Source organism: Myotis yumanensis, unplaced genomic scaffold (genome assembly GCF_028538775.1).
Source record: "Myotis yumanensis isolate MYYU_CA2020_CCGP unplaced genomic scaffold, mMyoYum1.0.hap1 SCAF_14, whole genome shotgun sequence".
Taxonomy (NCBI): Eukaryota; Metazoa; Chordata; class Mammalia; order Chiroptera; family Vespertilionidae; genus Myotis; species Myotis yumanensis.
Genome location: NW_027223765.1, coordinates 22,831,081 through 22,857,553, shown reverse-complemented (window position 1 = coordinate 22,857,553; position 26,473 = coordinate 22,831,081). Strand labels below are relative to the sequence as shown.

General features: G+C 42.9%; 1 protein-coding gene across 3 annotated transcripts in view; it reads left to right on the top strand.

Annotated features, from left to right (window-relative positions):
* Positions 1–21,911, top strand: part of PLCL2 (phospholipase C like 2) — a 164,031-nt gene extending 142,120 nt beyond the window's left edge. For all 3 annotated transcript variants that reach the window (XM_070433347.1, XM_070433346.1, XM_070433348.1), the window contains exons 6-7: positions 9,654–9,763; positions 21,083–21,911. In XM_070433347.1, coding sequence (XP_070289448.1) covers positions 9,654–9,763; positions 21,083–21,262 — 290 coding nt within the window. In that variant the 3' untranslated portion in view covers positions 21,263–21,911. The remainder of the gene's footprint in view (positions 1–9,653; positions 9,764–21,082) is intronic.
* The last annotated feature ends 4,562 nt before the right edge of the window (positions 21,912–26,473 follow it).

The window sequence follows — 26,473 nt, the reverse complement described above, 5'->3', positions numbered from 1 at the left end:
GTGATCGTGGGGCGATGGGTGTTGGGGGGGCGACCAATTGCATCGCACCCGCCTTGGCTGGCCTGGTCACAGTGCATGTCATAGCGTGGTCGTCTGGATGGTCGTTCTGCTGTTTGGCCATTCGGTCTATTTGCATATTACACTTTTATTATTATAAATTATTATAGATAGTATTCCATTGTGTAAATGTACCATAACTTTTTTATCCACTCATCTACTGATGAGCACTCAGAAGTGGGATAGCTGGGTCAAATCGCAATTCCATTTTTAATTTTTTGAGGAAACTCCATATTGTTTTGCATAGTAGCTGCACCAGCACTTGTTGTTTGTTGATTTACTGATGGTAGCCACTCTGGCAGGTGTGAGGTGATATTTCATTGTAGTTTTTAAAAATATGTATTTTTATTGATTTCAAAGAGGAAGGGAGAAGGAGAGAGAGATAGAAATATCAATGATGAGAGAGAATCATTGATCAGCTGCCTCCTACATGCCCCACACTAGAGATTGAGCCTGCAACCCAGGCATGGACCCTGACTGGGAATGGAACCATGACTCCCTGGTTCATAGGTCAATGCTCAACCACTGAACCATGCTAGCCAGGCCCTCATTATACTTTTTTGTTATTGTTTTAAAATCTTTATTATTAAGAATATTGCAGATGTCCCTCCCCCCCCCCCCATTGTCCACCTCTACCTAGTTCCCACCCCACCCCATGCCTCACCACCCTACTGTCTATACGTAAGATCTTTGAGTCCCCCAAAGCCACCCGGTGCTGGGAGTCCAGGTAAATTCATGTGCCAGCCCCTTAAGTGGAACACTGGGGTCTCGAGCACACAATCCCCGCTAGTTTTTACTGCCTGAAATTACGGGGACTTCTCTCCCCAACTCTGGAACCCTGGGCAGGGGGTCTGGTGTGGGGCTGAGATCCCTTGCTCCTCCAGGCGGTCACTGCAGAAATGATCTCCCTCCCAATTAAAAAATGGCACAGAAGGGTGTCAGACCAGCCTGTTCCATGCCTTCCCGCTCCTACCAGTCTCAGTGTGCTTTCTGCTCTGCTTCTCTAGTTGTAGGATTTCCATTCAGTCAGCTTTCAGGCTGAATGATGGTTGTTCTCTATTTTGGTTGTAATTTTGATGTGGTTGTGGGAGGCGGTGAGTACAGGCGTTTACCTAAGCCACCATCTTGGTTCTCCTCCACCTCGTGGTTTTAATTTGCATCTCTCTGATGATCAGCGACTTTGAGCATTTTTTCATATGTCTCTTGGCCATCTGTATGTCTTCTTTGGAGAAGTGTCCATTCAGGTCTTTTGCCCATTTTTAAATTGGATTGTTTGTCTTCCTTTGACTTCTTTATATATTTTGGAATTTAACCCTTTATCAGATGTTTCATTGGCAAATATGTTCTCCCATGCAGTGGGCTCACTTCTCATTTTGATGATGGTTTCTTTTGCTGTACAGAAGCTTTTTAATTTGATGTAGTCCCATTTGTTTATTTTTTTCCTTATTTCTTTTGCCCTACGAGATGTATCAGTGAGATGTCTGAGAGTTTACTGCATATATTTTCTTCAAGGATTTTTATTGTTTTGTAACTTAATTATTTTACCGATTTTGAGTTTATTCTTGTGTATGGTGTAAGTTGTCTGGCTTCATATTTTTGCATGTATCTGTCCAATTTTCTCAACACCATTTTTTGAAGAGATTTTTTTTTTACTCCATTGTATTCTCTAACCTCCTTCGTCAAATATTAATTACCATAATGGCACGAGTCGATTTCCAGGGTCTCTGTTATTTTCCATTTATATAAATGCCTGTTTTTTTGCTAGTAATAGGTTTAGGGTTAGGATAGAATATGGTTGTTTGGTTTTCATCTAAGTTTATCTGTGATGGGAAGCAGGAAATTAGATGAGAAGTGGAAATTTCTCTTCATTACATTCCATTTTATGCAGTTGTACTAACATTCTTAATTATATCATCTTAGAAAATTTATACTCATTTATTAATTTTTATAAAACATGTTACTTGTATCAGCATTACATTTCATTGTTTTGTCATTAAGCTTTAAGCCTCTCCAAGAAAAACCTTTACAATATTTAAGTTATAAAGTATTTTAAAACAATAATTGAAAAATTACGTGAAACTAACACCTACCAGTATGAAAAAAATCTGAGCTTTTTAGATTTTTGAGAGAAGACATGGAAAGAAGCAATAACTTTCTAAAATATACTTCTTTACATAAAAATGAAATAATATACTTTTGTGAAATTTAACATTATAACTAAACCAAAAGGTTAAATGATTGGTGCAGTCCCCACCATGGACCCATTGCCAGGCCTTGTTCTTTGGTCCCATGGCCTGTGTCTTCCATTCCCTGTAGACCAGACTGAGCTAAACTCGCGTGGAAATCACATGAGTATGGGTTTGCCATTTGTCTTTCCCCTGCTGTTTCATGGTTTGCTGTCTATCTACTTAGTTCTCAAGTTCATTACCACAAAGGAATTTAAGCAGATTTTCTTCTTGGCTAACATTCCAAAAGGAAAATAACCCACAGCTTTTCACTAGGAACAGAGACTTGGGGTCATGGGGTCATTGTAGGGTTTGGGCACAGAGCAGGAAAGGCTCAAAGAGAACCCTCTGGCAGAAGAGCAGCCTCAGCCAGGCCCAGCCAGGTCTGTGTGTGAGACATGACCGTTCTCTGCTTTTTGGACATCACTCACCCCAAGGTTTAGGCCATGTTCCCATGTGCATCGTTGGATCTGGATATATGCTCACAACCTTCAACTTTAATGCCCTTAACCACATTGTATATTTTGACTGTTAAATAATATGGCACATCACAGTTATATAACATGTCACACTTTTCAAAAGACTGTTTACCTAATTAGTATTTATTTTCAAATGAAGTTTACTAAAACTTAACAGAGATTTTCATTTCTTTGGCCAGAATTAACTGTTACCTCATGTCTTACTTTGATGCAGTGATTTAGTAGAATCAAGGACTCCTGCTTCCCTGCCCTACCCCTATCTCTTAATACTGGTATTTGACCCAAAATGTTACGTTTCACCATTAAAAATCATGGGCAAGGCCATGCTTTATTTGAGGCTCTTATAATGCCATTTAGTTCAAATAAGACTAGATTGGGCCATTAACTAATAGAAAAATACAAGTATTTATGTTAAACTAACTTTAAGGTAATGTAACAACTACACATGGCTCTAAGATATACACATTTATGATGAAGATCCTGAAAATATACAGGGAAATGGAACTTGTTTCTGAAAAAAGAAAGCAACCCCACTTATTCCCTCCTTATTACTGTCCTGGTTTCTATTTCTGAACCTGAAGATTGTTTTCACAGTGGGGATTCTTGTCACTAAGCAGCAGCAACTCAGTCAAGAACCTGCCTCCCTCTCGTTTGGCACCAGTGCCTGGCCATAGCTCTCTGTAAGCCCCCAGGCAGTGTCGGGCCATGCAAGCTCACAACCACGTTCTGTAACAACATTTAATCTTTTTTGGCTCAAATCTGTAATTTTTAAACTTTTAAATACTTGATTTTTGTAGATGGTCATCACAAAAGAAATTTTCATTAAAGTTCTCATTATTTTCAAGAGTGTAGATTTTTCTTACCTATAATTCATCAATGAAACCAGTGCTTTGGCATGAGAAAGCCCCCTATTTCAGCCCCTAAAGCAGAAGTGGGGAACATCTGGCCCACCAGCTGTACAAGGCCCACACAATCATTGGGCCTGGCCCTGCCAGGGCATTAGGGGTGAGTTAATTAAATGTTTGACCAAATGTAATAGGCTAACGTTTAAGTTGATAATTTTGTATGGCCCGAGAATGATGTTATAAATATTCAAATGACCCTTGTCTTCCGTGTTACATAATTTCCAATATAATTGCTTACACTTTTATAACAGGTGCAAGGGCAATCTACTGCACCTTAGGAGTATTTACTATCTTCTCATGTTCTATCTAGTCATTTAAGTGAAAACACATTAAACTTGTCTGATTTATTATTTTTAGTGTATTTTTTGAGAGTAGGTAATATAACCCTAAATTACCAGTTGTTTGTAATTTATTCTGTAACCTTCTATATTATAGTATATAGTTTGTTCATGCCTGCTAGATCTCCCATATACTAGGTGTACCGGTTAATAATGCGGATTTTTTTCAATCGATGGAGTTACACATATGTTGATATATATGCGATTTGATATGTATGCTATTTTGTTGTATTGCTCCTTCAAATTAACACTTGTTCCGATCGATGGCGCACAGTACCGGTTAAAAATGCGATTGACCCTTTACAGGTTAAAAATGTGGATTTTTTAATCAAAGAAAACACAATAATTTCAAGAGAAACATCAAAAGTGCTTTATTCAAAGTAATGTCCGGCACATGGTGTGTGATCAATGAATGTTATTGCCTGACCAATTAGTGTTATTACTTCATGAATCAATAATTCCTTTCATTATCCAAAATGATGCAACCTTTTGTATTTCAATATTATGGAGATTGACTACTAATTACAGAAATTGAGATCTATTCTGAAAAATCCACATATAAAAAAGTTCTTGGGTAATGGTTCCGTTTCACCTCTCCAAGTAAATATTCCTGATTATTCACACTAGAGTCCTTTTTAATGAACAAGAAACGTAGAAAACATAGAAAGAAATCTTATTTAAGATAAAATAATTTGGAAATGAATATTTGTACACGTGAGCTGGGCCAGTCACTTAAAAAGGAAGAGCCTCGACTTTCTTGCCCCCCTTTCTGTCCTTCCCTTTTTTAGGACAGACAGTTGCTATTTCATAATTCTAATGTTTCTGAAATGCTCCTGTACCTGTGGCCCTCTGACACCTACTGGGCTTGCTCTGCATCTTCATCATGACTTCCTGTCTCAGTCCCATCTCCCCATCCTCCTGTTCTGGTTTTCCTCTGAGTGCTCGGGGAGAGGCAGAGAAACCACCTTTTAAACAGTACCTCCAGGGACTCTTGTACACTGAGGCTTGAGATCCCCTCTCTGGGAAGCCTGCCCCCAGGATCCTCTTACAGTTCCCTCCCCCAAATCCTTTGCTGAATGAGTTACCTTTCCTCCAAGCTCTCTCAAGCAATAGAGGCCTTCAAATTCTCTGGATTACTGGAGCAGCCTCCTAACTGCCTGCCTCCCCCACTTCTGGATGTCCATCTGCAGTCAGATTCACACATGCTCCCTGTCTACCCAGTGCTCCCCCAAGAGCTGATCAACGTTCCATCCTGGTCCCCACAGTGGGAGCTCCAGATTCCTTCACCTTCCACCAGTTCCTAACCCCACCACCTCAAACTGAAATTATAGAACCAGGAGTTTTAGAGCAAAAGCAACTCGGTTTCTTTGTGGGGGGGTATGGGACGGTGGTAACTTAGTCTTAAAGTTTTTACTTATCTGATTTTCACCATCTGCTCTTTAGACAGTATGGTAAGACTCGCAGAAGGAGAAGAGAGATACTTTTAAGATTCTTAGTGAATCTTAAAGGACTTTTTCATTGGGTTCATGTTTCTTTGCTGAAAATAATTTGGGAAAAAGGAAGAAAGTTAACATCTACCCCGGACAAGTCCTTTATACTCACTGTTGATGTAAAGAACCAAAAAGACCCCTGTGATGTTGGAATAGGTTTCCTGGTAATTTAATATCAAGGGAATAATGCAGTTTGCATCTTAGATATATAATTAGATTTTCTTGTTATATAGGGACTGACCCAGTTCAAATGCATAATCTCATTCTTCCCCTTCTGTATTCCCTTAGAACTGGGTCCACTCGCCCTTAGTGTACTTCCTTCACAGCATAATTATCTGATGCACATAACTACAGCATACACTCCTATTAAGGGCAGGGACTCTCATTCAGAAATAATGCATGGTAGTTGGAAAATCTTGGGTACTGGGCTCAGGCAAACCAATATACCAGTCCTTCTTCACCATTTCCTTAGGAGGGTTCTGTGCCCCTCTCCAAGTCTCCTCTGCAGTGTATGTAAAGCACCCCGTGAGCTGCCTCTTGCTCCCCTGCATTGTGTGCCCTGAGTCCTTGCCCTCGGCTTGGCATAGGACAGGGGAGGCGAGGGAGCAATCATGCTGCATAGGCCACGGTGAGAATCCTTTATTCCCATAAAAATAAAATCAGCATATGCTTCATATCAGCAGATGAGCAACATGCTTGCACTGATCAGTCTATAAGTTAATAATATAAAAATATTTTTTAAAGAAACACATCTGTTGTGCAGCATAATGAAATCAATGACAATGGTCACTTTAAAAATTGGGGGTTTTTATATTTTTAACAACTTTTACAATTTTCAGTTTTTTCAATTCATCACCTTTTTTGCCCCATTTTTAAAGAACTTTATTAATAAAACATTTTGCACTTCCCTATGACTTTTATTGGAGACTCCCACATGTGAGCTGGGGAAGAGGGTAGTTGATAAGATAAAGGAGAATCTCTAGTCGCACTTTCTAATAAACATGTAAAATATGAGCTTTTTAAAACAGCTACACATTTCTTTAAATGCTTTCCCATTTCTTCCTTATCAGTATCATTTTCACCATCTTGACTGTTTTCCCCCTTGAGTCCACATTCCTTCTCAAAGCAGCCTGTCTTGTTACTGCCTCTGGCCTGTGTTCTTCTGAACTTTCCGAAAGCTGCTTTCTTTAAATCTGGGATAGATGGTCAAAGCCAGTGCTGCCTCCATCCACTCTTCCATGCTTGTATTATCTGTAGGTTTTTCCTTGTTGGAATGAAGCCCAGCGAGCAGTTGGTGTCATTACCTTATGGGTGATGTTATCGGAATAAAGGGGTCCATTTGCCTGTGCACATCAAAGCCCAATAAGACACCAACAGGAGCTTGCAGCAGAGTAAGGGTTTATTTTTAGGATGTGGCCCACGCCCAGAGACAAGTTGGCTAATGCTTAAAGACCTGGCTCCCATGGCTTCCCGGGGATGGCTGTACGGGGGAAATTCCTGGTCATGGTGACTAAGGGAGTTAGGGTTGTGGTCAGGGTGCAGGTCGCTACTGATTGGTCGGCGCTGGGGAAGAGGGTAGTTGATCATCTGGTCCTGATGTCAGCAGTGGCATCTCTATCTGGTTTCACTGCTTTTCTGGCCTGGAGGTGAAACACAACTGAGGCCTAAGTGTTATCTCTAGTCTCTGTGGTCAGCAGACCGGAGGCTTTGTTCTAAAGATTATTTTTTGATGCCGATCAGAATCTCGTCCTGAGGGCTTAAATGCTTAAGGGAGTGGCTGTGCAAGGGAGAAGGAGGCAGGTGAGTCAGGGTCCTGGGTGAACCCAGCTTGAATCAAAGGAAAGAAAGGAGAAAGGCCATGTTAAAGGAAGGAAGCTTCTACCCAGTTACAGTGCTGAACTGGTCAGCAAGGCCAACAGTCTGCCTCTAGTGGAGTGAGGCTTCCACGCAGATAACTGTCGCTGAAACATCCCCCGTATTGTTGTGTCACACCTTTGCGCCAGTTTTGAAATGTGTAATAAAAAAGCAACATCATACCCCACGGCGGGCAGGCAGTTGTAGTGGTAACATCCCTTCCAGGTGTATGTCTTCTTGTTTACAGAGTTACCCCCTGCACACAACTCGGTTGTGCCTCTCCTTCCTGTGTCCCAGTCATGGATTCTGTCTACCACACCTCCGTGAGATGTGTGAGACAAGTGCCTCCTGACCCCCAGAAATATAAACACAATGAGTATTAATGATTCAGGCCCTGAAACCCAGATCTTGCTGAAGTCCAAAATTAAATCTTAATTTACCCCCCCGCCCCCCAGCACATTGGGGTCTCAGCGTTAGGGCCTCACCTGGCCATTTTTTAAGAAGTACAACACATGCCAGGGAGGCTCCCACATGTAACCTGGGAAAAAATTGTGTGTGTGGTTTAATGCTTTAGCAAAACACCTGGGTTTTAAAACAAGATTGCCACCTATCCATGGTTATTTCGTTTGCTTGGTTTTTGTCTGTCTGTTTTGCAGTGTGTTAAGCACATCCAGTGAAAGTCAGAACTAGATATAGGGCGTAGTCACGTGAGGAAAAAGCAAAGCCGAGGTACAGAACAGTGCACATAGCATGCTACGTTTGTACAAGAAGGAGCATTATGAATATTTGTACACATGTGCTTATATTTTTGAAGAGAAACAATATTAAAAAAATAATAAAAACTAATAAATCTGTATAGGGGGAGGGAGGGGTCAGGGTAGTGGAGACCAGGATGGAAGCAAAACTTATCTGAATACACCTTGGTATATAATTTGACCTTGGAATCAAGTTTTGAGATAATTATAACACAGATTACATCCAGAAAAAACACACAAAGTGAAAAAAGAAAAAGAAAAGAAACAAGTGAATCTAGTTGTACTTGGTTAGTGACATAACCAAATAGAGAAAAGAATTATTCTGACTGATCTTAGAATACAATATTTTTGCCAAACATTCTCAGTAAGATACATTCCAAGGCCAAAATAAATAGTTTAAATTAGATTCATCAATTACTAGTAATAGTAATGTTGAGGTGGTTAGGAATTAAGACCTTCCCCGTAACAGATAAGAAATAAGCATAAATTTAAATATATATATAGTATGTGAAAACCCTGTATACTTAAATTTGAATTGGAAGTTTAGCAAGATCTTACTCTTCCCTTTAATAAAAGATAGATGTGGCCTTTAAATATTCCCCCCTGACAGAATCCAGAGAAATGCTTGCTTCCAAGTGTGAGGTGGGGAATGGACTTGGTTGTCTAACTGCGGTCGCCAACCGGTGGTCCGAGGACCACTGGTGGCCCATGAGGGCCGAAAGGTTGGTGACCACTGGTCTAGAACATCTTGTGCAAGAAAACAAGGAACATATCAAAGGCTAATTGGTCATTTCAAAAGGACATAGAAACCTGTCTGAAGGATTCCCTTTGGCCAGAGATGGGATAATTGATTGCAATTTAATATGCAAAAAGTCAGTGAATCCTAATTTTATTAGACCAGTAAAAGGGCCATCATACCGGTCCCGCCTTATTGCGGTGTCACTGCATGGGGAGCCTCTAAGAGACTATTTCGAATGACAGTAAGGAATATTAATCGGATTACATGAATTCTATGGAGTCATGATATAAATGTCCAGTTAGAGTTTATGGTCTTTCACCCCATCCCCTTCCTTTTACAACAGGCTTGGTGTCTGATCTCAGATTGACTCTCCTGTGTCAGGAAATACATTTTGCATTCATTTCATCCCCAGTTGCTGACACTGTGTCCTCAACAGAGCTGAAATCTGCCTGTGAGATTCCCAAAACCTGGGTTCTCGTCCCAGCTCTTTCTCCTGCTCCCTCCATTGGCATCAAGCTCTGTGCGAGCCGAGCCAGTTTCCTCACCTCTGAAACGAGGAGAATGAACCCCGGTGTCCTGTTCGCCCTTCAAAACCATGTGGAACGACCACAGATTTCTCACACACCTTCCGACTAGCTGATGCCCTGAATTCTGAGTGTTTCCCCCATTATTACATTCTTAAATAGGCATGTTCACGAAATTCCACCGGACGTTGGAATTATATAGCAATACCTAGTAAAAGAGATATTGCTGGCTCATTAGCACAGACTGGAGGGAGAAGTAATCTACTTTGCCTTTTTGTCTCTTTCAGCCATGGAATTCCATGAACACCTGCACAGCATAGGCACCAGGGAAGGTCTGAAGGAGCGAAAACTCCAAAAAGCTGTGGAGAGCTTCACCTGGAATATCACCATCTTAAAGGTACCTAGCGGGTTGTTGCTGGTGCTAGTGGTTTTGCAGACTTCTTCAGCGTGCTTCTTTCTGTCAGGACATTTCGTGTACATGGAAGCTATCCATGCTCACAGGGATCCAGTACCCTCTGCCCTCCGAGAGTCTGCAGGCACCATGGCTGGGTGGCGCAGCTCAGAGGGAGAATGTGGGGACTTTAACGGTTGGTTGGCTCATTGTGGATTCTGGTAGAAAGTGAAAGGACCTTGCATTTCATCCTTGAAGCATTGTGAACTTCATGAATGCCAGGTGCTGTGTGTGAAATAGGAAATATTGATTACAGAGGAGTGATTGGGACTTTAAAGATTCTAGTGACTCGAATTTCATTTAACACTTTCAGTAACAATGACAGCCTTCATATTAATATGATCCCAGAAAAACATAGGAGACAATTGTGTAGGGCATAATCAGAAGAAATATGTAAAGGAATTGCTATTGGAAAGAAATTTTCCTTCGAGGGAAAAGCCATCTTCTGTCCTTCCTTCCCTCCCCTCCTCTCCTCTCTCCTTTCCTTCCTTCCTTCCTTCCTTCCATCCATCCTTCCATCCTTCTACCCTTCCTTTCCCTTTCCCTTTCTCCCTCTCTCCCTCCTTTCCTCTCTCTTCCCTCCTTCCATCTAGCTCAGCCTGTCCATTTTTTTTAAAAAAGCACTTTTATTTTTTATTATAAAAGTAATAAAAATTTTTTAGAAAATGTCAAAATATCATAACCAAAAGTAAAGTCCTACTGTCCAGAGACAATGCCATTGGCCTAGGCTGTACTCTCTCCCAGTATTTTTCTCTAATAATATATAATATGACATGATTTTTATAATAATGCTTTGTATGTACCTTGAAACTTTTTTTGAGTTTTATCTCAATGTGGTCTTCACTTTACTTCATCTGAATTTTTAGGAACTTTAATAATACAGAAAACATTTCACTCTGGATCTTGGACAGCAAAATGTAAAATTCACCTGCCAAACTTTCTGCTCAGTTGGGTTCAAAACTAAAGGCATTCTCACGCTGCCTCTTTTAATCCCCCCCCCACACACACACACACACACACTCCCCTTTGAGGTAAAGGATCCATCCCTGCAGCTGATGACAGTTTTCCGAGTTGATTTAACAAGTTTCCCTTCCAAAGCTAGCCAACTTGGGTTTTCTCACATTTAACCCCTACTCATTTTTATAATTAAAATCATTTTCTTCTTCAAACACTCCCCTTCCTACACATGTACTTTTTTAAATCTCTAGGTCTTCTGCTTAGTGTTTAACTCTGATTGCTTGCGGTTCCGTAACAGCAGAGATAAGAATGTACAATGAAAAGGAATTTGGCTTTACTACTTGCCAACTCACTCCCACCAGAGGTGGGGGTTACACTACAAATTTCCTGTAAATCTCAGGAAAAAATAGCACAGTAGTTCATAGACTTGTGATAGGAATAAATGCTCACTGGGCTTTTTATTGGAGGTAAAAATAGACTTAGGGAACCAACTTCCATCTGTCAGCTCTCCTTGCCACTCCTTTGTGGTCCAGGCCCCAGCAATCTGGGCGTCATCCTGAGCCTGTTCAACCTGCAGATGCCCAGCCCCACCCCAGACCCGCCAATCAGAAGCTCTGTTTTTACAAGATTCCAGGGCATTCCTATGTACATCAAAGTTTGAGAAGCACCAAAAACGGAGCCTGGCTCACATGCTAATGAAAACCAGGTGACATAAAGGATTGTATGGGCTTTAGAAATAAGTACTTGAACCAAATAGCTACCCTGAGGTAACAGATTTTCTTTTGACTTATCTACATAGGAAATGTCCAACCTATAGAGATTTTTTGTAAGAGTTTATTTGAGCCAAACTGATGACACTGCAAGCAAGATCTCAGATGCTGTGGAGAATGACAGTTTTCAGTTTTGTTTTTAGTTTTTATGCCTTTAGAGTTAAAGAGGGAAAGTAAGGAAGATTAAATGAAGGTGGGAGAAAAACAGGTCCAGGATAGTTAAATTATGTACTCCCTTGAGGGTTGTTACAGACCCCCTCCCAGGGGTCTGTAAAAGAAGATTGCTTCTGGCATTTCAAGGGTGTGTTAACCTAGATGCACAAGAACAATGGACAGGGCTTGCTTAAACCTTTTAGGAAGGAAGTTATAGGACTGGGGTGTAACTACCCACCATGCCTTTCCTGGTTAGGAATTTATGATCATATCACCCCCACCCCCATGATGTTACGTTGGGTCACTGAACTCATACCCCTTTAAACAAAAAAAAACAACTTTATTGTTGAGAGTATTACAGATGTCTCCCTTTTTCCCCCACATTGTCCCCCTCCACCCGGTTCCTGCCCCACCCCAGGCCTTCACCACCCTACTGTCTGTGTCCATAGGGAAGACCTTTGGTTAATCTCTTCCCGCCCTCCCTCCCCTTCCCACTGAGATTCGTCATTTGGCACCCCCATGATGCAAATGTTGGTATGCTTGAAGTTGTCCCAGAAGCTCCAGGATAGTTAACAAATTATGTACTCCCTTGAGGCTGGAGCACATAATTTCTTACTATTTTTGGAGTCTTTTTTTCTTTTGGCTTTTCTGATTGGAATATGAGGAAGCAAAAAACACCCAAGTTGTTGATTTGATTCTCAGAATCCTCTACTGTTGAATTCCTATAAATTGTCCTTTATTTCAGTTCGTGTATACTTAATTTCTGACTGACCCTTTTTCATGTCTTTGACATTCTCACTAAGATCCTTGAAAGTCTCATGAAGATCCTTGAGTAACCGTATAACAATGGTTTTGAACTCTGTATCCAGTAGTTTGCTTGCTTCCATTTTTTCCATTTGGGACATGTTTCTTTGTCTTCACATTTTGGCCACTTCCCCATGTTTGTTTCTATGTATTGGGTAGAGCTGCTATGTCTCCTGGCATTGGCAGAGTGGCCTTGTGTAGCAGGTGGTTCTGTAAGGCCTAGTGGCTCAGCCTCCCCAGTCACCTGAGCTGGGCACTCTAGGTGCGCCCCTGTGTGGGCTGTGTGCACAGTCTTGTAGTTGAGCCTTGATTGCTGTTGGTTTCTCTGGGAGGAGTTGACCTCCAGGCCAATGGGCTGTGAGGACCAGCTGGGACTAGAATGGGAGAACTGCTGTGCAGGATGTGAGGCCCAGCTGTGAAGCAAGGCAGGCTGGTACTAGTGCCTAGTCTGGGCCTTTTATTGATAGGTTTGGAGCATGCTGACACCAGCTGCAGCTTAAGGGATTTTACCAGTCTGAAGCCTGAGCCAGGACAGGCCTTTCATATGGAAAAGCTGCTGCAAACAGGTTGGGTGGGGCTGCAAATTGGATGGGGTGGGGTCTCAGGGAATCACTAGGGTGGAGCAAACAGTGTGGGCCAGGCTGATGGAGACCTGGATATGGCTGCCAGTCAGCCCTGAGACAGGGGAGGTCCTAGCACAGGAACAGTGACTTCTGTGAGCACCCGTCTGGGAGAAAGCGACCCTCAAGTTCCTGCCCCAATGCCAGACAATCCAGTTCTTCCCTGTATGTGACTGGGTCCCCTGGTGCTGGAGCTCGGAAGAAGCTGTTCCGTGTAGGTTTGTGCTCGGCCCTTTAAGGGACACCTGGGTCTCCAGCAGCCTCCTTGCACTCAACCGCAGTCTCTGCCGGTTTTTACAGCCTGTAGTTACAGGGACTTCTCTTCCCAGCTCTGGAACCCCGGCTGGTATGGGGCTGGGGCCCCTTGCTCCTCCTGGGTAGCCTCTGCAGAGATGATCTCCCTCCTGATTAAAAAACAAAACAAAACAAAACAACCAGCACATGGGTGCCGGACCAGCCCCCTCCCAGTCTCGGCGTGCTTTCTTTACTACTTAAGTTGTAGGACTTCATGCAGCCAGCTCTCCCACAGTTCTAGATGATGGTTCTGTATTTTAGTTGTAATTTTGATGTGGTTGTGGGAAGCGGCAAGTACTGGTGTTTACCTACACCACCATCTTCAGATCTCCCCATACCCCACTTTTGTCCACAGACTTATGTCCAGGAGCGAGAATTAACACCCCAGACTTTTTTCACAAGGAAAGAAATGTACAGGATAGTTTTCAAATTTCCAGGATAATATTTGCTGTGGATGGTGCCGAGCAATGGAGGAGAATTGGCGAGATCTGTGTGTCATTTCCGTGCAATAGAAGGGCTTCCTGTGTGTTTCCCAGGCTTACACTTTCTTTAGAAGAATCAGTGCTCCTGGATTCGTATGCAAGTTTGGATGTGAGTTGAGCTGCTAACCTCTTCCTGGCAGGAGCTCCTCTCATGGTTTGTTTTTCGTGGTGAACGGGGAGGTGACAGCCCTCAGAGCTCCGCGTGCTGTGCAGTTGGCAGCGGGTGGGCACAGACGCTCAGGGAAGGTTTCAGAGGACACTGGATATGGAGAGAGAAGGAGGAGGCCCTGCTGAGCAAGCTTGAAGCCATGTATAGGAATTACCTGGGGTCCTTAAAAATTCAGCCTCTGGGCCTGCGGACCGAAGGGTCCCGGGTTCGATTCCGGTCAAGGGCATGTACCTTGGTTGTGGGCACATCCCCAATAGGGAGTGTACAGGAGGCAGCTGATCAATGTTTCTCTCTCATCGATGTTTCTCTCTATCCCTCTCCCTTCCTCTCTAAAAAATCAATAAAATATACATATATATTTTAAAAATGCAGCCTCCAGAGGCCCTCTCAGACCTCCCGGTCCTGCATCAGAATCTCCAGGCGGGACACAGGAATCTTTAACAACTTCCCCTGGGGATCCTGAAGCACCCTAAAAAATACCAAGTGTTAAGTCTCTAGAGTCAAATCAAGTGTCTTCCCTGTGTATCACCGCTCCAGTGGGAACAGGAAAGGATGCAGGGTGGCCAGTCATCCTGGGAGGTGGATTTCCAGTGAAAGCTGGGACAGGCCTGGGTACCCGGGGACAGTGGGTCGCCTTGAGACGAGGCACCTGCCACAAACTCCTTTCATCGAAGGATGCCATCCCAGTTCTTATGAATCTTTACTTGCTTTGTTTAGTTTTGCATTAAGAATTGCTTTAAAATACGGAAATGAACAAAGAAACGTCATGCATGATCACCACCCAGAACGACCTGCTGTTAACATCTCAGCATACTTACTCCCAGTCATTTTTTTCTTTGAAGAGCAGTCATTCATTTATGTCTTCATTAGAAAGAAGTTGTTTTTAATGTTAGAAAAAATGAAAGTTTTAAAATGACCTCAGCTCTTTCCTCTAAGAAATAACGAGTATTAAATGTAGGTGACCTCACTCCAGGACACTTTTTGTTGTGCATGTGGGTGGATGGGTAGAGGGAGGGATGGCGAGTCATGTTATTGATTCCAAGTCATAATTTTTTCATATTTTTGGCATCTTTGAAATTGGTATGTATCCATAGTCCATGGCATCTTTGCATTGTATCCTAGTTAAATTGGCGGTGATTTTTCTTTCTTAGCAGTCTATAAAAATAATGGTAGGTCTCATAAGCACTGAGTCTCGGATATTATAAAATACGGTACACCAGTAAATAGAATCCTACCTTAATTGCTCTTTTTAAATTTATATAACAGAAGAAAAGTAAACCGTAGAGAAGCTAAATGAATTGCTGAACAATGTCTACTGTAAGGGGTATTTATTTCTTCTAAACCTCTCTGAGGTTAAGAAAAAAGATGAAAAATGTTAATAGGAGTTGTCTTGTTGGTTTTTTTAAAGCTACACATTTCAGTTCTAAGCTCTGTTGGTTGACCATCTGCTCTGAAAGATGAGAATATGAGTATTCTCAAGTATATCTAGGTAGGGAGCTGGGATGTTGCTATTTTTACGTTGTCCCATTTGATCCCAAGACTAATTCCCATGTTGCTTGGTGCCTGGCTTCTCTCACTTGGCATCATGCTTCCGAGATTCATCCCACCCTCTGTCCCGTCATCGCTCCCACTCCATCCCTCACTTGGCTTCTCTCCAGTTTGGTTGGATGTTAGAATTTGCAGGATTTTTATGAATTGCCAGTATGACTTCTGTGAGTTTTTAGAAGTTGCTTCCATCTTGGTATATCCTTTTCTTTGTTTGGTCGCTGTTTGTGGTTTTGTGTTTATTGGTTTGCTAATTTTACTCTTGTTGCTCATTTCATCAGGAATGTGGGAAGTACGTTCTGGAATGCAGTTTGAACCACCAGCTTAATCAAGACCTTCCTCTCCCTCTATTTTCCATTTGCTAAAATATTCACTGCACTAGTGATAATTTTCCTGTTTCTATTTGTTACCGTTTCTAAGATGGTAAAATCTCATAGATTTATAAAATTTGACTCCACCTCCACCCCCTGGTGATAGTTATGCCCTTAGGCAGCACCGAATCCCTCTGTTCCTTCTTCTCCGACACCTCTTCCGGTCCCTGGGAAAGATCCCATCTTCTCTTAGGCCCATCTGACTCGCTCAGACATGCCCAGTCCTCCCACAGACGCCAGGGATGGGATGGCTGTGGTCCCTGCCCGCTGGCCCTGGGCCTTCTGAGGGCTGTGTGTGTCAGTGTGCATAAAACGGGCGACCAGAATCACCCCCATACGTCAGATGTGCTGGGCTCAGCAGCCCGGAGTGACACTCGGTATGATTTTGCTCGTAGCCTGAAAACTTAGTGTCAATAGAGGCGAAAGTTATGTTGGATTGGATCACACTTGAGTCGTGGACTTTTGCAGCCCAAGATGTTTTCCAGACGAATTGCTACCAAGTTACCTCCCCATCCTGTGCCATCCCACCCTCCCAATAAGACTAAAAACTAAACCCTGCATGTGATTAGAGGTTTGTTCTCTTTGGGAACAGAGGACTTCTCCACAAAATAAATAATTAAACCAGACAGCTTTTGCACCTGGTAAGACATTAATCTCAGTTTCATTTGCTTTTACTTGAGGTGCAGTGCTTACCTTGACAACCTGAAGCCTAACATTTGTTTCCTTTGGGAAAATGACTTCCGTAGCCTACGTGTAATTTACTTCCTTTATTGAGGCCAGTATCCTTTAATTAGGTCATTTATTATAGGTGATGTATTATGTTGCCTGTTTTCCTGAAAAGCTGTAATTGACTGGAAGCCATTTCTGTTTAGTGTGTGAAAACTGCTCAGATGGCTCAGAAACTCAAACTACAATAGTGTTTGTCATTAGATAGACTGTACTTTCTGATGCATTTGAGCACAGCAAAACCTCAGACAGTCGGATCCCACTCATGTGGAATTGCGATCCTCAGCTACCATTTGGCCATGCACAGGTGAGCTGAAAGGTTAACGGGGGAAGTCCTATGCATGCACCGTGTTCACTGCATTTGCAGGAGCTCCCTCGTGGTCCTGGCTCTGCCCCTCTCAGCAGCCCGTGCCCTTCACTTCCTCTCTGTGCAGCTGAGCTGCACTCCCCGCCTCTCAGGCACTGGTCTCTGCCTGGAACCCATGCTCAACTTCCTGCCTCTGTGCTTGGGTTTTGAGGAAACTCCGAGGGCTGCTCCTGAGACCCCACTTCTGCCACCAGAGCAACCTCCTTTGTGTCAGAAGAGGCCCCTCTGCTGCTGCAGGGGTGCACTCACCACCAGGGTGAAAATTAGCCCTTTCTATGGCCAGGTCTGTAGCCAAGGGAGATGCAGTCACAGTTGGAACTTACACAGCTTGGTAGTATAGAAACCACACTACTCAACAGCGGAAGCCCCGGAGGCGTCATTTGTTGGAGCCACGTGTGGAGGTCACTGTCCCCCGTAGCCCTGCGGCCGCTGACATCCTTTCCTGCCCTCTGTCCAGGCCCCGCTCAGCACCACCCCTCCTCGCTGGTGCTGCCTACAAGCCCCCTACCTCCATCTTTGTTGAGTAAAACATGAAATTGTTTCTGAGGAGAAAGGCATTCATTCTGAATGAAATTGAATCTTATATTTTAAAATGTTATTTTTTTAAATCTTTATTGTTGAAAGTATTACATATGTGCCCCTTTCCCCCCATTGACCTCTTCCAGCCCCTATTGTCTGTGTTCATGGGTTATGCCAGGGGTGGGCAAACTTTTTGACTCGAGGGCCACAATGGGTTCTTAAACTGGACCGGAGGGCCGGAACAAAAGCATGGATGGAGTGTTTGTGTGAACTAATATAAATTCAAAGTAAACATCATTACATAAAAGGGTACGGTCTTTTTTTTTTTTTTTTTTTAGTTTTATTCATTTCAAACGGGCCGTAGTTTGCCCACGGCTGGGTTATGCAGACAAGTTCATTGGTTGATCTCTTTCCTCCCTCCCTTCCCTCTGAGGTTCCACAGTCTGTTCGATGCTTCTATGTCTCTGGATCTATTTTGTTCATGTTGTTCATTAGAGTCCAGCATATGAGTGAGATGATATGATACTTAATCTTTCTCTGGCTTACTTAGCTTAGCACAGTGGTCGGCAAACTCATTAGTCAACAGAGCCAAATATCAACAGTACAACGATTGAAATTTCTTTTGAGAGCCAAATTTTTTAAACTTAAACTATATAGGTAGGTACATTGTTATTAACTTAATTAGGGTACTCCTAAGGCTTAGGAAGAGCCACACTCAAGGGGCCAAAGAGCCGCATGTGGCTCTCGAGCCGCAGTTTGCCGACCACGGGCTTAGCATAATGCTCTCCAGTTCCATCCATGCTGTTGCAAATGGTAACAGTTTTCTTTTTTACAGCAGCATAGTATTCCAATGTGTATATGTACCACAGCTTTTTAATCTACTCATCTGCTGATGGGCACTTAGGCTGTTTCCAGATCTTAGCTATTATAAATTGTGCTGCTAAAGAACATAGGGGTGCATATATCCTTTCTGATTGGTGTTTCCGATTTCTTGGGATATATTCCTAGAAGTGGGATCACAGGGTCAAATGGCAGTTCCATTTTTAATATTTTCCATATTGTTTTCCACAAAGGCTGCCCCAGTCTTCCCTTTTCTGCACATCCTCACCAACACTTGTTTGTTGATGGTAGCCAGGTGTGAGATGGTACCTCCTTGTCATTTTGATTTGCATCTCTTAGATGATTAGTGACTTTGAGCATGTTTTCATATGCTTCTTGGCCTTCTGTATGTCCACTTTGGAGAAGTGTCTATTTAGCTTCTTTTGTTAAGTTGTATGAGTTCGATTTATATTTTGGAGATTAACCCCTTATTGGATATCATTAGCAAACATGTTGTCCCATGCAGCGGGCTCTTGTTTTGTTGGTTTCTTTTGCTGTGCAGCAGCTTTTTATTTTGATGTAGTCCCATTTGTTAAAGTTGTGTGTGCTTAAGTAAAATTTGCTGTGTAGTCTCTGCATTGGGCGAGGCCTTTAATCTCCCTAAACTGTTTCCTCATCTTTAAAGTGTGGGTAGTAATTGAACCTCCCATGAGATAATCTTTGTGAAGAGCTTAAATAGTGCCTGGCATACAGTAGTCACTCAGTTAAATAACTATTGTTTCCGGAAGGCTTTGCTGATATACATTTCTGCATATCTTAATTTTGGCATATTGTAGGCTGTGTGGTCTCAAATTTAGGACTATAATTACATTCCTAGCCCTCTATGCCAATTTGAATTGTAGTTTTAAGAAATGTAACACAGTTACCAAAGCACTCTTAGAAGAGGTTTGTGCATTTGGCCTGTGATGCGGAAAACTTAAGAAATACTGGTTTGAAATGTATTCAGTTTCTAGATCAGTCTCACATCACCCAAATTTATGACTAATCACAAAACAGTTACTAAAAGGCACTATGTTTGTGACCACCTGCTATTAATAGTCTAGATAAAGGCTTTGTTTCCTGGCTGTGAGATTGTATTTCATTCTCTGGTTTTGGTTACAGAAGACACGCAAGTGAGAACCCTAGAACCGTGTGCTGTCATCTTAAAGTGACACTGAGGGTACCTCTGAGGCCTCTGGGAGATATGCAGTTAAACTAAATAATGGAATACCTATTTATAGTAACTAATTAAAGATATCTATAAAGCAGGAAAATCATGAACAGTAATGGTAAACAGCAAACCATTCTGTGGAGTCCCACCTCATGGTGACTTAAATTGCCATTTGAACGCACTAGTGGCAGAGATTTGATTATAGTCCTGTTGTCTGCCAAAGCCAGTCCTTACCTGTCACCCTTTGCAGGTGGCCCCAAGTTTTATCTGTGCAGGATGCACATTGGGAGGCAATTGAAAACAAATAACAAGCATAAAGGAAGAAAGAAGGGATGGTACTAAGGATGTAAGTATGGCAAAGGAAAAGTCAAACTATACAGCAGTGATGGCGAACCTATGACACGCGTGAGTTACAGCTGTTGATTTTTCTGTTAAATGGCATTTAAACATATAAAATAAATATCAAAAATATAAATCTTTGTTTTACTATGGTTGCAAATATCAAAAAATTTCTATATGTGACACGGCACCAGAGTTAAGTTAGGGTTTTTCAAAATGCTGACACGCCGAGCTCAAAAGGTTCACCATCACTGCTATAGAGGAATCATCGAGTAATGGAATAAATTTAGAGCCTGAGAAAAGGGGAAAATCATGAGCAAAGAGACTAAGAAAGAAGGAAAGACAATAGTAGAAGTAGAACAGTTGGTGGGAAGCAGATTAAATATAAGGAGGAAAGACAGAACAAAACATTAAAGTAGGAATGTTGAAATTTATAACAATGGAGCAGTTGACACCACATCATCTTGAAATCATTGGCTCTATGGACATTTGGCATTGTCTCAGCTGAGTCGTTGCTACTACTCTCCAGGGATGCTGCTAAGTATCCTCAGATGACAAGATTAGTGGTTGTGGAGGGATGGGAATGGCTTGACTGTGGAGTCAGCACCAGGGAGATCTTTGTGGTGACGGGTTAGCCCTGTGTGTGGATTTCAGTGGTGGTTACATGAATGTACACATGGGCTAAAGTGATGGGGGACCATACACACACATTGTATTAGTGTCAGCCCCTGGCTTGGATACTGTTGTACTACAGATGTAAGCATTGGGGGAAATGTGGGTACACGAGACCTCTCTGTACTGTATTTGCATCCTGTGAGTTTATATGTATTTCAGAATATAAAGGTTAAGAAAAACAAAAGGAAAAAACAAGATTGGCCAAATTACTAGAAGATGTAATACACCTCTGTTCAGATTTTTAAATGAAAAGGACTGAAAAGGCAGCACACTCTTGGTAAACTCATTATTAAAACTGACCTATTCTAATGCCGTGCCAGTAAGAAATGCACACGCCCCCTTGGAGGAATGAAAATATTTCTATTGCAGCAGAAGACCTATGTTGTCAAACCGTGACATTAAGCCAGGTCATGTCTAACATGTTTCATCGCATGTTTTGTTACAGGGACAAGCGGATCTTTTAAAATACGCTAAGAACGAGACTTTGGAGAACTTGAAACAAATCCATTTTGCTGCTGTTTCGTGTGGACTGAATAAACCAGGGACTGAAAATGCCGACGTGCAGAAGCCACGCCGGAGTCTGGAAGTCATACCTGAAAAAGCCAGCGATGAGCCTGGAGAGTGAGGGCACTTCCTCGTCGTCATCATGGAGGCTCTGGACCAACCGTAGTCAGGTGGAGCAGTCGCTTTGCACTCACTGATGAAAATAATATTTGGGATTTTAAAGCACAACTGGAATAGCTAATTGCAGTCTCTTAAAACTGTGAATGTATGTAGCAATCCGGCGTGTGAAGGCAAATAAACTCTTTAATAAGAAATGATATTCCTGGCCAAAGTATGCTATATTTGTATACAAAGACACCGTCACTCCGTTCCAGTGTGAACCACCGACTATTCACTCTAGTTCCATTGAGAAAGAAAACACTTTCTTAAGATGGAAATGGATTGTATTGTCAAATTAGTATTTATTGGAGAAAAACGTAATCTACGCATTTTACATGTGTGATTACCAGAGTCTCTGGGTTATAGATGATTTTGGTGGAATGCCTGCTGAGCCATAATTACTAAGGAGAATGTAAGTGGACAGATCCCCTGAATCCCCAGGGACCTTGGAGCACCATCCAATACAAGGAGAACGTGCAATTGGACTGAAGCTCCCCAGCTGGGTATAATATATATGATGTAAAAGCAACCAATCTGGAAGCAACACATTGTAAATAGTTTTTCATTGTATGAAGTAGTGTTCACATTAAAAATGATGTTTTATGATATTTCTCCAATAGCAGTACATGCATTTAATGAAATTTTAACTTTTAAAAATTGTATTTCAAATATTCTGCTCTTACTTGGTAAACAGCTTTGTCAAGAATGGGTTGCTTGTCTGGCTTGACACTGGCTTATAGTGAGGTGCTCACAGCATCACACAGTGGCAGCTGCCTGACTGTAAAGCGGGCTGAGACACCCCCTTCCGCTTCTTAATTCACACCAGAGAGAGTTCACCCCGAAATGCAAATGGTAAGTTCAAGGCCAGAGGAGATGTAGCTTTCCTAAGGCCAGCTGAGTTGTTAACCAAAACTTTTATTTTTCCAAATCGGTGAAACTTGGTGCTATTTTTGAAAAAAATAACAAACCCTGCAGCCTAATTAGTGCTTCTCTCAAATCAAAATGGCTTTCAAATTTTGGAAGAGTAAAAGATGTGTCTAAATCTTCAACAACCCAACCCCTTTTTGATTTGCCCATTTTCTTTTCAGTGGTTCAGGTATGTGAGCAGGTAAGTGTTGTAACCTTCAACTTGGCATCGCACAGTCATTTCCTCAATCAGGGGGATGCTCAGGCTGAACATATCTAAGTTATTTCTGCCCAACTCCCAAATATCCTCTTAAAAAACCACTCCTTTGCTCAGTTGTTGTCCTTTGCATTCTAATGTGCTTGAGTTAAGGTTGCAAACAGTTCTCTCTTGCAAAGAAAACATTGTAAACACGCTCTGGCTTGAACCTGTGGAGGCCTTAAAACCCCTACTGGTCAAACAAAAGTGAGACACCTACCTCTGGGTTTGTAAATTGTGGTAACCGTGGGGTAGCATGCTGGCTTCCTGCCGTCATTACATTCCTCAAGTGGGGGAACACCCGTGTGAGTTACTGTAAATGCAAACAATGCCCCCGTCATCAGTCACACCGTACGCACAGGGTGGTCACTCCTAACTAGGACCAATGTCTAACGGGAACTACATGACCACCACTGGGAAAGCTGCCGAGAACACAGGAAAACAAACAGCCGGGCAAAATGCACGGAGACGACAGCAAACAGCTGGTCAGTGCAGTGGGAAATGACGTGGGCAACGTGTGAATGGAGCCCTGACAGCTTCCAGCAGCCGTGCCCATGCCCCATCCAGGGAGGAAGTCCTGAGGCCTCTCTGACACACGAAGGACTTCCGCCTCCTCTCTGCCTCTTTAGCCATATTTCAGGTGTTGACCTGTTTTCTGCTTTTAGCAGCTATGGCTTCTGAATAGAGGGGCAGAAAGCCTCTAAACCCCCAAATGCTTACCTCCTCCATTTCAGGGCTGTGTGTGTGGCCCAGGAGCCAGGCCGGGTAGAGTTCCTCTCAGGACGCGTGTCCTACCGCCTAGAAAGGGTGCTGTCCATCTGCGTGGAGTTGGAAGGTCATCCAGCTCTCAGTCTTCATGATGTGGCCCAATTTCCTATATTGAATACTTGGAATTCGCTGAATCTTTAATCAAGGACTTAAAAAATCATAAATGCAAATGTCAGTGTAGTCACCCAGCCCGAGCTAGGCATCTCTCTGCCATTTCAGTCTGAGCTAAGGTTTGATGTGAGCAGACCTCACTTGTGCCATGAGTTGGAAGAATTTTCTGTTGTGCATGACAGTGGGACTCTGTTGGGATTGCATGCCAAGCCCTGTGTTCAAGGCATTCTGCCTGTTACTTCATTATTTCATCCTCTCTACACCCAGCACGGTATGTTCTCGATATTACAGGTGACGAGATGATGACCTTAGCCAAGGTCACAGAATGCTCAGGTCAGGATTTGAACCCAGATCTGTCTTCTCCAAAGCCTATGCTCCCAAGCACTATATCCATACTCCTCTGCATTCCAAATACATATTTCCCATCTAAACTACAGGTGGGTAGAGGTCATAAGGAATAATGAGGTAAATGGCCTTTTATTCTCTTACCTTGAACACGAGCCCCCTGGAAGCCACTGAAATGTATTCACTCTGACGGTATTGAGCACATTTTAGGCACCAAAGATTCACCACAAACAAAAATAGCATGTTTTCAACACCCACGGAGCTCACAATTCAGTTGGGAAGGAAGAGACATTAATCCAACTGATCCTAAAGATACAAGTACCATGACAACCATGGGAAGTGCTGCAAAGGGGCTCCTGGTGTTCCCGTCCTGGCTGAGCAGAGAGGGGAAGTGATCGTCATGTTCCTGACCGGCCTTGTTTCTCTCACTTCAGAAGGTCTGAAAGATGCTTCTTTCCCTCAGGGGACCTTTTGAAGGACTGAGTAAGATAGTGTCTGTAAGGCACTAGGTCCAGTGCCTGGCTCACAGTGGACTCACTATTATTCCCATTAGTTATTCTCCAAAGGAGGGTCCCTGAGAGTGTAATGGGGGCCTCACCCTCCTGGGAAGATGGACTAGATACCTATTGCTCCTAAACACAACCCCCAACACTTAAACCAGGAATTTACTGCCTCTCATGGTTCTGTGTGGCTGGGCTCACCTCAGTGGTTCTTCTTGGGTTGTTGTGCAGTTGCTGGCAGCAGGGACTGCGGGCGTCCCCCTCGGCTGGACATGTGAGATGGCTCCCTCCCGTGGCTGTTGATCAGAGTGTCTGCACGTGGTCTCTCCGTGCGGCTTGGCCTTCTTCTAGCAGGCACTGGGTTCCAAGAGGGAGTCGGCATCCCCGATGACCCATAAGGGACCCGCAAGTCTTCCCCAGCCTCTCCTCAGAAGGCCCAGGTCACCTCTCCTGCATTTCTTTGTTCAAGCAAGTCTGTCTTAGTGTCCACCCAGGCTCCAGGGGCTAGAGAACGTGACCCCTCCTCTTGATGGGTGCGTGGCAAGGTCATGCTGCAGAATGGGACATGGGAGAGGAGATATTGTTAAGACCACCTTTGGAAAATACAACCTGCTATGGAGGTCTCCCTGAGAAAGTGGGCTTTTAGCTGAGACCTGAAGGCAAAAATGGTGAGGGAGGGTGAAGCCAGGGAGGCAACTTAGGCAGAGAAACCAGCAGGTTGCAAACCCCACAGTGGGAGGCAGGGTGGCGTGCTTGAGGACTAAAGGAAGGACACTGAGCCCGGAATGATGAGAGAAAGAGGGAGGTGCCGAGTGAGATGGCGAGGGCGCTGGAGCCCATCGCCAAGGGCTCTCTAGGCTGCCTCCTCAAGGATTTGGTCTCATTTTTCTAAAAGGTTAGTGCCAAACATTTAGTTTTATTATATCTAATCCACTTTTTATTGGCTTCACTTAATTACAAAAGAAACATATGCTCCTTGTTGCCGAAAAGGTCAAGTGCTGAAGAAGGTAAATTAAAAAGTGCTCATGCCCCTCACACTGCCCCTCCCGTTCCCCTGGGAAGTGGCTTGCGCGGCCCCTCTGCACATCACGTGTTCAGGTGCCACCAACATTGCCCTCCTCTCTGAGAAGTTCCAGCTTTTTTTTTTTTTTTTTTTTTTTAAATTAAATCTTTATTGTTCAGATTATTACATTTGTTCCTCTTTTTTCCCCCCATAACTCCCCTCCTTCCAGCTCCCACCCCACCCTCCACCCTCACTCCCCACCCACTGTGTTCATCCATAGGTGCATGATTTTTGTCCAGTCACTTCCCGCATCTCCCACACCCCTTTTTCCCCCAAGAATAGTCAGTCTATTCCCTTTCTATGTCCCTGATTCTATTATAATCACCAGTTCATTCAGTACATCAGGTTATTTATTCACTTGATTCTTAGATTCATTTGTTGATAGATGCATGTTTGTTGTTCATAATTTGTATCTTTACCTTTTTCTTCTTCTTCCTCTTCTTAAAGGATACCTTTCAGCATTTCATATAATACTGGTTTGGCGGTGATGAACTCCTTTAGCTTTTCCTTATCTGTGAAGCTCTTTATCTGACCTTCAATTCTGAATGATAGCTTTGCTGGATAAAGTAATCTTGGTTGTAGGTTCTTGGTATTCAGCACTTTGAAAATTTCTTGCCATTCCCTTCTGGCCTGCAAAGTTTCTGTTGAGAAATCAGCTGACAGTCGTATGGGTATTCCCTTATAGGTAATTGAGCCTCTTTCTCTTGCTGCTTTTAAGATTTTCTCTTTGTCTTTTGCTCTTGGCATTTTAATGATGATGTGTCTTGGTGTGGTCCTCTTTGGATTCCTTTTGTTTGGGGTTCTCTGCGCTTCTTGGACCTGTAAGTCCATTTCTTTCACCAGGTGGGGGAAGTTTTCTGCCATTATTTCTTGAAATAGGTTTTCAATATCTTGCTGTCTCTCATCTTCTGGCACTCCAATGACTCTGATATTAGACCGCTTAAAGCTGTCCCAGAGGCTCCTTACACTATCTTCACACTTTCGGATTCTTTTTTCATTTTGCTTTTCCAATTGGGTGTTTTTTGTCGAATCTTTGGTTTGATTATTGTACTCCTCTGGTCTGCTATTGGGTATAATATTCTTTATTTCAGTCCGTGTATGCTTACTTTCTAATTTCTTTATCGTAGCATCGAGGGTCTCATTAGTTTTCGTGAGGTTCTGCACAAATTTATGGCAAGCCCTCAAAATTTCGATTCTTAGCTCCATATCCTCCATTTCTGTCAT